Source organism: Eulemur rufifrons, chromosome 18 (assembly GCF_041146395.1).
Source record: "Eulemur rufifrons isolate Redbay chromosome 18, OSU_ERuf_1, whole genome shotgun sequence".
NCBI lineage: Eukaryota > Metazoa > Chordata > Mammalia > Primates > Lemuridae > Eulemur > Eulemur rufifrons.
In genome coordinates this window covers 32,267,449-32,280,944 of record NC_091000.1, presented here as the reverse complement: position 1 = coordinate 32,280,944, position 13,496 = coordinate 32,267,449, and the positions used below count along the sequence as shown (strand labels likewise).

The 13,496-nt window shown below is 41.2% G+C and overlaps 1 protein-coding gene across 3 annotated transcripts in view; it reads left to right on the top strand.

Annotated features, from left to right (window-relative positions):
• ZNF827 (zinc finger protein 827) overlaps nt 1-13,496 on the top strand; it is a 162,206-nt gene that overhangs the window by 23,894 nt on the left and 124,816 nt on the right. For all 3 annotated transcript variants that reach the window (XM_069493311.1, XM_069493312.1, XM_069493313.1), the window contains exon 2: nt 10,836-11,888. In XM_069493311.1, the coding sequence (XP_069349412.1) occupies nt 10,836-11,888 (1,053 nt within the window). The remainder of the gene's footprint in view (nt 1-10,835; nt 11,889-13,496) is intronic.

Genomic DNA, 13,496 nt, shown 5'->3' with positions numbered 1-13,496 from the left:
TTGTTTATACGTATTTATAAGCACCAAGTAAAAAGCAATTTCATCTCTTCACCCTTGCTAAATCGCTTATCTCTCACAGCCCCTTTCTTTGTGGACACATGTATATTTTTAATAAATAAAGGACTTACTGTGTGAAGTTTTCCTTTGGCAGACAGAATGATTGTGACCCTAATATGTTTCGTTGCAGTACAAGGTGCATGATGCCAGTGCTCTTGGTATATGTGCCCACAAAGAAATGTATCATTTTATGTGTCAGCTAAGATTTTGGTAAGTAGCCATGTATCTATCTACAGAATACTGTTTCTTAGACTATAACAGTGCATTATTATGTTATTAGGGCTTTTCTTTTGTTTTTGGTCAAGTTCTTTTTTGATCTATTAAGGATTTCCTGGTGATTTCAGTAGTTTAGTAATTTATCACTCATCTTATAGCAAGTATTGGTAATGTTAGGATGAAAACATTTATACAAGAGGAAATAAAAGTCAAGGAAGCAGATAATCGACTGATTTATCAGCCTTAGCAGACAATTTTTCTGATAACGACCTGGTAGCCATGGTAAATTTATTTCTGATTGCTTGAGGGGACAGGTTCTATGTGCTTTTTGTAATATGGAGGTGTGTGAAAGGGTGAGGGAGCAAGTATCAATCCGTGGACAAACCAATGCTGTTTTGGCCTCTAGAGTGGCCTTTTGGTCAGCGGATTCAAGCTATATTTTGAACTATCCCCTTCTTATTAATTTGCTGCAACATATGTAAGGCTGAGTATTTTGTTGTTGTTGTTTGAAGATTTTTAAGTAGCTCTAGTAATAGAAGGCTTCTCTTGCTAATGGCTTTTTAACAATCTTTCATTTGAAAGAAATTTGGCTAAAATTTAAAGATAAGCAAAAATAACCTGTTAGCCCACTCCTGGCCCTTCCAGCCTTGGAGGACTTAATGTTGACTGGCATTGTGGTCAGTTTTGTGCAATAATGGGCAGCTTATACAAAAATTACACCGCTGAGGCTACAGTTTAGAATCCAGAGGTGAAAATATCCGGAAGAGAAGTCACAGGCCTTCGTCCAAACTGCTTATATTAGTTTTCTGGGGCTGCTGTAAAAAAGTATCACAAACTAGTGGCTTGAACGACAGAAATTTGCCTCTCAGTCCTGGAGGCTAGAAGTCTGAGACTGAAGCGTCCACAGGGCCATGCTCCCTCTGAAGGTGAGAGGGAAGGGTCTGGTCCAGGCCTCCGGTAGTTTCTTGGCTTGCGGCAGCGTAACTCCAGTCTTCACATGTTCTCCCCGTGCGTGTGTTTGTCTCCGCATCTAAATTTCCCGTTTTTATAAGGACACCAGTCGTATTGGATTCAAGTCCACCCTAATGACCTCATCTTAACTTGGTCATCTGCAAAACCCTATTTCCAAATAAGGTCACATTCACATGCACTGGGGGTTAGAACTTCATCATCTTTTTGGGGGGACACAATTCAGCCTATGACACTAGGTATTCATCCCTGGTTTGCACACAGTTTTAATAAGCCTGGTGATTTTTATCTCAGTTTATGGCAGACAAAGAGTTACAAATTTAGAAGAAAGAGTCTCTGCTTAGGGCATAATAGAGAATACAAATATTCAAAAGCACTGCTAAAGTACGCATAGTAACTTAAAAACACATAAGTTGCTTTTGGGGCCGTTTAATATAAGGACAAACTGCTGAAAAGTCCCAGTAGCTCCTGAGACATGTGTGTGTTCCAAACACTAACAGTGAGTAGTAGTGTCAACATATTATGTTTGAGTGTGTATGCATTTTAAAATCCCATCAAAATAAAATTTAAAAAATGTTGAGTACTTGATGGTACGTTGGTGATTTTTGGTTATCTGAATTTTTTTTTTTTTTTTTTTTGTCAGTCTGCTCACATTATGTTAGACGTTCTGAAGATTTGAGTTTTGACCTGGTTTTGTACTCAATAAGCATACATATTGTGTAAGTCATTAACTTTTTGGAATTTTGGTTTCCTGGTCTATAAAATGAAGAGTGTATTGGTCTACCACATAAAATTATTGTGAGGATGAAACTTGCTGATGAATATGAAAATGTCTAACATAGTACCAGGCACATTTTCAGTGCTCTCTGCGTGATTGTTCATTAAACAAATGTTTATTGGGAGCCTACTATATGCCAGAGCTTATTCTAGAATTCATTCATTCACTTAATCATGATTGAAAGATACCTTCTGAGCTCAAGTCCTGCCTATGTTTGTAAGTCAACTATGGGACCTTGAGAAAAATCACTGGCCCTCTCTAGTCCTCTGCCTAGAGACTAGCCATATGGACCAGATCTCCAAGGCTTTTCCATCTCTAAAATAATTCATACAACAATCTAAATTCAACAAATAGTTTTTGATACCCTGTAATCCTGTTGTACAATCCTGGCAAGTTACTTTATCCTATGTGCCCTAGCTTTTGTCTCTCAAAGTGGAGGTTATAGGACTAGTACTATCTGTTTCATGGTTAGTAATAGCAGTAACAAAGATAGCCACCCTTTATTGAGCTCTTGGCATTTTGCTAGGTATTTTTATACATGCTTGCTTCTCCAAATAGGGTACATGTTTCTCCAAAGCCAGTGAGTATCCAGAGAAACATGTTGCTTCTTGCTGAAGAATAAATTTTCCTTCACATGGTTTGTGGGAAACACCCCAGAATTATTTAGTAAAGACAGGAACAGCTATGTATAAAGTAGAATGCAGAATCCACTTGAAATGTTAAGCTTAAACCCAAAGAAATTTGGGCTTTATTAGAATGGGCTTCAGCTTCAATCCCAAATTCCCCTAGGGTGCTGTTCTTTTTTCTTGGCCATTAGGGAAACTTTGGTGGAAAAGTGTGAAAAACAGGCTCTTTTCCCTGTTCCATGTTTGACTCACATGAGAAAAGTAGCATTATAATTTTGAAAATAGTTCTCATTTCCATTACTGACAGGTGTTACCTTTCTGATTTTTAAGCATATTCTTCCTTTTCATTCATGCATTTGACAAATAATAATGGAGTGCCTACTCCGTGCCCAGAGCCATTCTAAATGCAAAGGTTATAGTAGCAAACAAAGCAAAGTCCTCCCTCTCGTGGAGCTTCTATTCTAATAAACAGTGCTGTTTGAGGGGAGACCTGAGGAGGTAAGAGAATCAGCCATGTGGCTGTTTTGTGGGGAAATACGATTTCAGGCAAAGGAAGAGCAATTGCAAAGGCTCTGAGGCAGGAGCTCACTCTCCTAGCAAGGGAGAGAGTGGCAGGAGAGGAAGTTACAGGGATATAGATTACGTAGCGTCTTGAGGTCAAGGTAAGGGTTTTCGGTTTTATTCTGAGAAATATGGGAAGCCATTGTGGAGGCATTGGGGATGGGAGTAATGGAATTTGACATAATATTTTTGAGAGCTTCCTCAGGCTGCTGGTTGAGAATAGTGGGACAATAATGGGAAGTCGGGAGAGCAGTTGGAAGGCTATTGCCATAGTCCAGGTGAGGGATGGGAGCACTGGCTACTGTAGTGGTAGAAATGGTGCACAGTGGCAAGATTTGGGACTTACACTGAAGGCAGAACCAACAGAAGCCATGAATGAATTGGCTATGGGGTGAGAGAGAAAGAGAAGAGTCAGGAGTGGCCACATGGTTTGGGGTCTGAGCAGATGGAAGGGTGGAGGAGTTGCCATTCATGCTGAGATGGGCAGCTTGATGGAGGAGCTTGGGCAGTTAGTTCCTCGGCCACAGAAGATCTGGCCAAGCACCTTATATGAGAATATTGAAACTGGCTTAGATATTGTTGGGAACTTGCTTTGCAGATAAGGAGTGATGTGTTCATTTTCATTACCTTCGTTTTACTCACAGTTACTTAAGATACTAATTTGAAAACGTTGCCATGTACAAAATGTTCTTCTTAACCCAGGAGGCGCCCCTGCTCCCTCATTCTGGGGACTGTCCTCCTCTCCAGACCTCCTCTCATCTCCCCAAGCCCTTACAGCACCTTTCCCCCAGCTGGACTGCTCACAGGATCCGGGTGGCTTCTCCACCCTGGTAGTTTTAAATAACTAGCAGATCTTAAATTTTATTCCTGGCCACACTGACAGCCATTGGGTGCCCAGGGTATCAGTGTTTCTAGAACTGTAATCTCTGAGTCTTTGTGGCGTGGAGCCAATTGCCGGCCCTGCATTAACCTCAGAGTGTGGACTTGGGGCGCTGAGGACCCCAGAGGTCTCTTGGTTTCAGGCAGACCTGGTGTGGGGGTTGTGCTAAGGCTTTCAGGCTACAAAGGGACAATTTAAAACTTGGCAAGTGAAACCGGCCTCAATGCGGATGTGTTTTATGCTTAACATCATAAAATTGGTTCAGAGCAGCCTGATATGCGGCAGAAGCAGCCTTTATTAAACATTATAGAGGTCATTGCTTTTGTCTTCCTGATACCTCTTCCCTCTCCTTTCTTCTGTGACCCACATTGAGCCAATGGTAGAACCCGCCCTCTGGCTTAAGCGATAGGTCCAGGGAGGGGAACACGACCTCCAGCGGCCCAATCAGAGGCGGAAAGACCTTTCTCTAGTGGGAAGTCATCAAGAGTGAAAACCCAGAACCGGCCGCAGCCAGGTTTTCAGTCTCCTGGGAAAAGTGGCCCGAGAGGAAGACTAGAGGCAAATGAGAGAGAGCCCTGATGGTGCTTTCGACATCCTATCTGATGCCGGCTCCATTGTGCCTCTCTCATTGTTTGGTACAGGAACTGAGAAAATTCCCTTACCGCTTCATGCAGTCCTGCTGGTTTTCTGTCATTTACAACCACAGGAGCCCAAATACCCCTACTATGAGCAGGGCATCGAGCAGGAACACAAAAATGATTCATTCGTATCCCTGCCTCCAGGTATTTATAATCGAATAATTTGATTTCAAAACTAGTGAGTACAGTAAAATAATTGGTAAAATCTACCTTTAACAAATCAATAGATGGTGTGTTTTTAATATGTGAAGAATTAAGAATGTAAACATTTTTTTCATTGGGTTAATTTATCCAACATATATCACCTGAATCTTGGCTTTCCCCATTAATGGGCTATTTTCTTTTTGATAGTTTGCAGAGGAGCAAGGCTGCTTGTAAATGAATTTACATCTTACATTAAAATCTTCTCCATCCTGGAAGATCCATTTCCAAAGCCACCTGCACCATTGGAGTCAATCATTCCCTCTTTTTTGCTCGCACAACCCTTACTCTGTTCCAGTCATTCCTTGTGCTTTGAATACTTGTGCAGCCCGCACTCCCCTGGTGATTATAAACTTTTGGACCAGAGACCGTTGGGTCTCTGAGGCTCCCTGTTGTAGAGAACAGTTCTTTGAACATAGTGAGTGATCAGTAAATGTTTGTTGAATTAAGTCAATTATTAGAGTTGGTTTTGCTAATAACTTTTGCAGACAAACGACTTTTATACAAAATTGCATGTAAAAGTTGGTTGTATGATTTGCAGTAGGTCTTACAGGTATAACTGTTAATACTGATGGACATGTGTGGCCTTAAAAAGCATAGATATTTAGCTGTAGATGTACATTAGGTGGACAGGGAAAACTTAGAAGAATTTTAGATGGAAATAAACCAGAAAATGAGTTGGTAGGTACCAGGTGAACACACCTATGGTCACAAGAAGAGGGCGTTGGAGACACTGACTGTCAGAGAGTTAACCATGCGTGAACTCTAAGAATATGAGCCCTGTTCTCTTTAAAACCTGCATGCAAGATTCATGTGGACCGACAGGTGGGAAAAGTTTGTGGGCAGATTTAGAAATGGGACTTTTAGGCTTCCTTCCCCTCTTGCTTCAACCTCAGCCAAAAAGAATGGAAATTAATAGGTGTCTCTTTCTTATATTTTTTTTTTCTCTTTCTACTCTTGACCTTCCTGAATGAAGATGTTCTGAGTTCCGTATTGGTCCAATTAAATGCATCTGATTAAAATTGTCAAACCATAAAAGAAGTGAGTTGAAAAGACATTCTCTTCTGAGAATGCAACGAGAGTTATAGATATCGAGTTACCGAGTTGCTGGTTGAGAACTGAATTATAAATAAATGTGTTAGGTAGTGGAATTTTGTTTTGTTTTCCCCAAAGGAGAAATATTCGCCACATGGAAACAAAATTTATTCAGCATATTTTCATTCTGTAATTGCACCATTGCTATTCTTAATTCTTTGAGTTTCTGATTTAAAGGGAAAACACACAGACTGTTGTGTAAAATTGACAAGAATGAGTGTGAACCTGGCAGTCAGAGACAGAGGTTGTTGTAAAATTAGCAGTGGAAATAGCTTCCTTTTATGGAGGTTAAAAATAATGTATTTACAAGGAAGTTATTTACATTGGCCATTTAGAGGCTTCCCCGGGAAGCCTGAGTTAAGAAAGCTGTGAAAGCATTTCCAGGACCCTGACTTGTGCTTTGTGATTCCACGCTGGTTGATAGACTGGAAAATGGAGGTGTTTTGCTGCCGGGACTTCTCAAATTATGTGTGTGTGTGTGTGTGTGTGTGAGAGAGAGAGAGACAGAAGTCAAGGCTTGCATGTCCCAAAGTTTGTGGTGTCCAGCAAATTCATGCTCAATTGCAGGAATGTTTTATTTTGAGCTTCCCAGTGAGAGAACCATTTCTCATGATGTAGTGTGAAAGGAAATTCCAGCCTGGTTTGAAAGGTGCTGGGTGCCCTGCAGACCCTACAGAAGAGCTCACCATAATTGGACCACTGCAGCCTTCAAGAACACCTCCTTGATGAAACTGAACGTGAAAATAGGGGAGCCCAGCAAGCAAAAAAACACCCATTTTTTAAAAATTATTATATTGGTGGGAGAAAATCTTTGCTGTTTTGTAAACTACAGGTATATTTGTTTGAGCCTTACAATTTTTCCCTATCTGCACATCCTCGCTTACCTTGTGTTCCTTTCTCTGAAAGCTTCCCCCACCATTTATGTGAGCTCAGGTGATGCCAGAACAGTTTCAGATATGTTTCCCCTCAAGTTTCTGAGCTTGTTCTTTCTAGGCTGTTCATTAAAATTATTTGGTGGTTTATTACTTGAATAACCTCAAGTTCAGTAGCAAGCAGCATCTTTGGAAAAGCAATTAGTAAAGTATTATGAATTTAAAAGATATTCTTTATGTTTCTGAGTTTTCTTGCAGTCCAGAGCACATGTATTTCAGTGATTGTGTCTGCAAAGAATGGTGGAATGGATGGTTGAGAAATATCCAGGTATTTTAGGGGATTTAAACAGTTCTGTTTAAGAAATACTTTGTTTACTCATCTGTTTGTTTTGGGTTTGTGTTTTGGCAAGGTTGGGAAAGTTGCTTTAAATGTAGATATTAGCTGTTGTATCATTTGAGAATGTTTGGATGTTTGGATCTCCTTATCACTGCTTGACAGGATTAGAGCCCGAACTGACAACTTCCTCAGCTTTTGGCACACTTACCTGCTTCAGCACTTTTGGAGGGAGACTACTCTTGCTCACTGAAGGTGTGGAGGGGGTTAGGAAATTCTGCTTTGCCTTTGGGACTGTGCCAGCAGATGTTAGGCATTTGAATCAATGTTTGACCAACTGCAACAAAGAAATAAAGAGGCAGAAAGGGAATGGAGAGATTAGAGTATAGGAATAATGGGTACTCACCTCTTAATGATTTATCTCAAGATAACGAGTGAATACTGTTCTTATCTAAGAGAATCCCTTGCTGATTTCTGATTCAAGAAGATGGCAGGATGGATGAGAGGGTGGGAGGGCAGCTGCCCAAAGCTCACTAGAAGTTGCTATTCGAGGGGCCTCGGGCAGACTGTGCAGCCGGGCCTTGCAGAGAAGCACTGGGCCAGGTGTTGAAAGATTTTGTTCTTGCTTCCAGCATTAGCACTAGGTGGCTGTGTGTCTTTGATTCAACTGGTAACCTTTAACATGTTTACTAGTCTGAGTAAAATGACAAGATTGGGCCTGTGGTTGTAACTTTTTGTGGGTCTCAAAACCTAGATTTTATGTACATTGTTAGGTGACCCTTACTGTATTAGTTTGGGACCAGTCTTGACTATCTAGAGCTACTCTAATGACAAATACATAATCTGAAAGTATTTAATTTTGAATATTTTCCTGTTATTTCATTTAATAAGTGTCAAAGGTCAAAGAAGAGATTCTTTGAGGAGATATACAAGCAATTCTTACTGTAGTGGCTTTTAAGTCTTTTACTTACTATTTATAGGATAGTTTCTATGTGGTTTAATCTGAAATCAAGAAAGGTGGTTTGCCAAAGAAACATAAAATTAGCCCTATTGTTGAAACTGATGTTGACTGCTTGGTGTTTGGTAAAAAGCATCTCTACGAGAAGCCACTGGGGGAAATGAGGAGTTCAGGGTCACCGCCAATTTCAGGAAAGATGAAAAATGTTGAAATCAAGTGGGAAGAAGGAAATGTGGCAAATCACAAAGAACCAGACTGTTTTTAACAGAAAAAAAAATCCAATTTTATCTGCTTTTTTTCCGAGCAAATTCCATTTGATATTTTACATTTTCTTGATAACTTAATAAAGAATCTCAGGAAGGAGTTGCAGAATTTTAGCTTAGTGAAAGAGAATTTGTCATTTGTGACATTTCTTCTCTAAATAGCATGGGAAGATCAATGTATTAGCTTGTAGTTCATGCACTACTAGTTCTAGCTATTTCTATTTCAAAAAGAAACAGCATGCTATATGGCAAAACTTGGTACAGTGAGGAATTCTGGCTCAATCCCTAAACATTTACCGAACTCTGCTAGGGACCAGGCATTGTGCTAGGCACAATATGGGATATGCAGGTAATAAAACACAGTCTTCCTCCCCCCCCCCATCCAAGAGTACCATTTTAGATGGGAAGCCAATAGTAGACAGATAATGTAGAGTGATATAAAATCAATGTAAACAAAACATGAGATGTTGGCTTTGCAATCAAAATATGCACTGAATCTGGCCACTTCTCACCCCTTACAGCCACCTGTGCTGGGCCACCATCATCCCCCGCTCCTAGATTCTAGCCTCCTAGCTGGTCTCACTGCACCCACCCTTGTCCCTGCAGTCTGTTTCCCACACAGCAGCCAGAACAATCCTTTGACAGCATGTCACATCGTATCACTCCCCTGCCCCAAGTCCTCCAGTGGTTCCCAAATTTGCCAAATGTAAAAGATCTTTCAGTAGTTCACAGTGTCCTATGGCTCTGCATGGCCCCACTCCTGCACACACACACGCTCACTCATGGTATTCTGGGACCTCCTTTCCCGCTGCTGTGACCCTCACTCACTTCACTCTCCCCACAGTCTTCCATGCTGTCCCATGGACATGCCAGGCATGTTCCCCACGGTAGGGCCTTCACAGTGACTCTCCTTGAGATAGCTGCATGCACGAGTCCTCACTTCTTCCAAGTCTTTGCTTAAATGTCACCACCTCAGTGAAGCTCCTCCCTGACCACCTATTGAAAATTGCAGCTCATCCCCCACCCACTACCCCCCATGCTCTACATGGTTTTCCATAGTACTTATCACCCTCTGGCATACTATATGATTTACTAATTTATTAATTTTGTTTGATATCTGTCTTCCTCCACTGGAATGTCAGCTTCAAGAACACAGGATCTTAGTTTTGTTCATTGTTGTCCAACTAGAACAATTCAGACAATCTAGAACAATCTAGAACAATGCCTAGCATGCAGCAGGTACTCCATGTGTTTGTTAAATGAGTGACTGAATGAATGAGAAGGAGAGATTCATTCTGAGAGTTCTAGGGAGAATTGTAAGGAGGAAACCTTTGAGATGGGTGTTGAAGGATGAAGAGGTTTGGGCAGTCAGCTTTTCTGGGGAAAGACACTTCAAAGAAAAGGAATATCATGAGCAAAGGTAGAAAAATGGCAGAGCTCTCGAATGCACCTGGAATGGCAAGGGGCCTGCCTAACTGGTGCGGGGGGGTGGGGGGGAGCGGCGGGAGTGGTAGTGGTAGACTGATGAATGAATGGAGAGAAAAATAACTAACGGGGACTCAGTGGAGTGAGGAAACAAATTCCTAATCACTGGCTGTGATAAGATGGCAAGCATGTTGGTGACTGGATGTATAACATGACAGATACTGTCACAGTAAGAAATCAGTAATGGGAATGGTATTGGCTAACGAGATCTGATTTTTAATATAGTACTTCACTATTTTCAAAACATGATCACATGGTTATTATGACGTAAGCTTCATAACAACTGGTGAAGTGAGTTAGGCAGGTATCATTTACATTTTTTGATAAGCTTTTTAAAAAATGAATTGTATTTTATATTGGAGGAAGTGAATTGTCAAACCAACTAGGTGACTTGCCTAAGGTCGTGGAGTTGGAAAGTAGGGAAGCAGCTTCTCACTGTATGTGTCTCATGGTCAGTGTTTTCCTGCTATACCAGACTGCTTCTCTAATTCTCACAAAATACTAAATATACCATGCTGGTTTTTCACAAGGGTACAAGCCTATTTCTGTTTCCCCTATTCATTGAAAACAGCAGTTTCTTCATCCAGTTACTTCTTTACCAGATCCATTTTTCTCTTTCCTTCTTTTCCATTTCGACTTATCTGGAATACTTTTTGGAAAGATTAATATGTATAATATGTGGGTATGTTTTTACCTTTGCCTGTTTGGCATTTTTACCTTTTCCAGGCTTCTGCCAAGACTGTCTGCTCCAGCACATCACACTCTATTAAGGTTGTTGCTGGTTTTCATTTGGTTCTTGGGTGGAAGGGAAGAGAAAGCATGTCACCCACTCCATTTGAATGTCTTACGACTTACCTATTGCTCACTTTGGGAGTAAACCTGATCTTCTTAATTCCCCCCAGATGTTAGTAGGCAGGAAGAGGCGGAGGGAGAGCTCAGTGAAGGAGAACACTGGTATGGAAACTCTTCAGAGACTCCGTCAGAAGCCTCCTATGGAGAAGTCCAGGAGAACTATAAGTTGTCTCTGGAGGACCGGATCCAGGAGCAGTCCACGTCCCCGGACACCTCCTTGGGAAGTGCAACTCCCAGCAGTCACACGTTGGAGCTGGTGGCACTCGACGGTGAGGTCCTACGAGACTCACTGCAGTGTCAAGATCACCTTTCCCCCGGAGTGTCTTCTTTGTGTGAAGATGACCCCCCTGGTTCCAATAAGCCCCTGAGCAGTAACTTGAGGCGGCTCCTGGAGGCTGGTTCCCTCAAACTCGATGCCACAGCCACGGCCAATGGCAGAGTGGAGTCCCCCGTAAATGTTGGCTCGAACCTCTCCTTTTCCCCTCCTTCCCACCATGCCCAACAGCTCAGTGTTCTGGCCAGAAAGTTAGCTGAGAAGCAGGAACAGAATGACCAATACACTCCAAGTAACCGTTTTATATGGAATCAAGGTAAGTGGTTGCCAAACTCAACCACCACCTGCGGCTTGTCTCCGGATTCAGCCATCCTAAAACTGAAAGCTGCAGCCAATGCTGTTCTGCAGGACAAATCTCTCACCAGGACTGAGGAGACCATGCGATTTGAGTCCTTTCCCTCCCCTTTTAGCTCCCAGTCTGCTAGTTCTACCTTGGCAGCTTTGTCTAAGAAAGTCAGTGAGAGAAGTTTGACTCCTGGTCAGGAGCACCCGCCTCCGGCCAGCTCCTTCCTTTCCCTGGCTTCTATGACCTCCTCAGCGGCCCTTCTGAAAGAGGTAGCAGCAAGGGCCGCTGGCAGTCTTCTGGCTGAAAAATCATCACTGTTGCCTGAGGACCCTCTACCGCCACCGCCTTCAGAGAAGAAGCCAGAAAAAGTAACTCCACCACCTCCACCACCACCTCCGCCACCTCCACCACCACCGCCACAATCCTTGGAATTATTGTTACTTCCAGTTCCTAAGGGAAGAGTTTCTAAACCCTCCAATTCAGGTATGGAATCTTTTCTTTCAATCATCGTGTAAGTCTTTTTGACTATAAACTGTGATGTCTTATTCATTGGTTTTTGCAGTTGGGGTCCCCGTCTGATCTGAGGCAGGAGTAAAAAAGCAAGAGCACAACAAAATACTTTAAGTAAGCAGCATAGTAGCCTTTCATGTATGTATTACACAAAGACTTCACAAATAGCTTCATTTTTGAAAGGTAATGAATAATCTTAGAGACATACAGTACTTCCTCCCTTTCATACAAATGATTTTTTTTTTCTTACTAAGTTCAGGCTAGGTCCATACAAGATATATTTAATGGGGAAAGATCAAAGCATCTTTGTCACGGAGTGTATGGCATTGCTGAACATAGAGGGGTAAAACCCACTGCTTTTGAAACAGTGGACAAGGGAGAGTCCACACTCCTGCTGCCTCCATCACAAATGGACTTTTGTATAATCGGTAACTACTCTGCCCTAATTTACCACAGCATACACTTTTATGGTAGCATTTTTATTACTTTTTTTTTGTGGAATTTAAGCCTTTCTCACTTATCCTATTCTTCTATAATTTCTTGTCATGTATATAAGAACTCTAAAAAATATTGTGAATCAAACTTAAAGCATTTCTGGCAGATGCTTTATTTTATTCAATTCCAATCAGATTCTGAAGGAACATGCATGTGGAAAATTTGAATCATAAGTTTTTCTAGTGGAGACAGTCTTTCCGATGGAGAAGTCACTGTTAATATAGAGACTTGGCATTCATAATTATTCATCTGAGGGAGAAATTTAGTCACTTGAGTTCTCACAATGGAAACAGCATTTCTTGTACTGGTTTGCTTTAAGATTGTGCACATGATAAATACATGTTCCCAGGGATGCATGTATGGGGTTTCAGATGTCTCCCGAGGATATCCTGCCAGACTGGAACAGGAAGTAGGCTATGTGTGTTCTCATCAGTGTAAACACTGCCATTGTGTGTGTCTAGCTAACTTCGGATTATTTGCAGCAACATTGATTAGGAGAGCTTGGAATGGCAAATAATTGACTGAACTATCACAGCTTACATCAATTTGATGCATTTATGACAAATTTCCATTTAAATTGCTGAGTGAGCTATAGGCACTAATTATAATTACTTTAAAACTTATATAAACAGCATAATAGAACTAGGAAAATGGATATCTGGGACTTTTATGATTCTCAGTGATCCATATCATTCACTCTAGAGTTTCCGAAGTGCCAATAAAATCCTGAAATGTTTATCAATTCTGAGTTTCATTTCTCACTTCTTACCTGCCATCTCATGAGATAAGGAGAGAAATGGCCAAAATTAGCAAAGAAGAAGAAGAGCCCAGGGAGCTGGGTAATTTTACAGTGGAATAAATCACTCCTGACTCAGAAATTTCATTTAGAGGTAGCAGCAGAAAGAGAGGTATGGCTATATGTAAAGTGTCATTTTATAAATATTCTCTATATCTGTTTATTTAATAAATGTATGAGTGGTGTTTACAGTATAAATTCATCTGAACATTAGTTACTTGGAAAGCTTATACAAAATTAATAGTACATTTTAGATGACTGAAGACTTGGAAAGAAATGACTGATAAAAC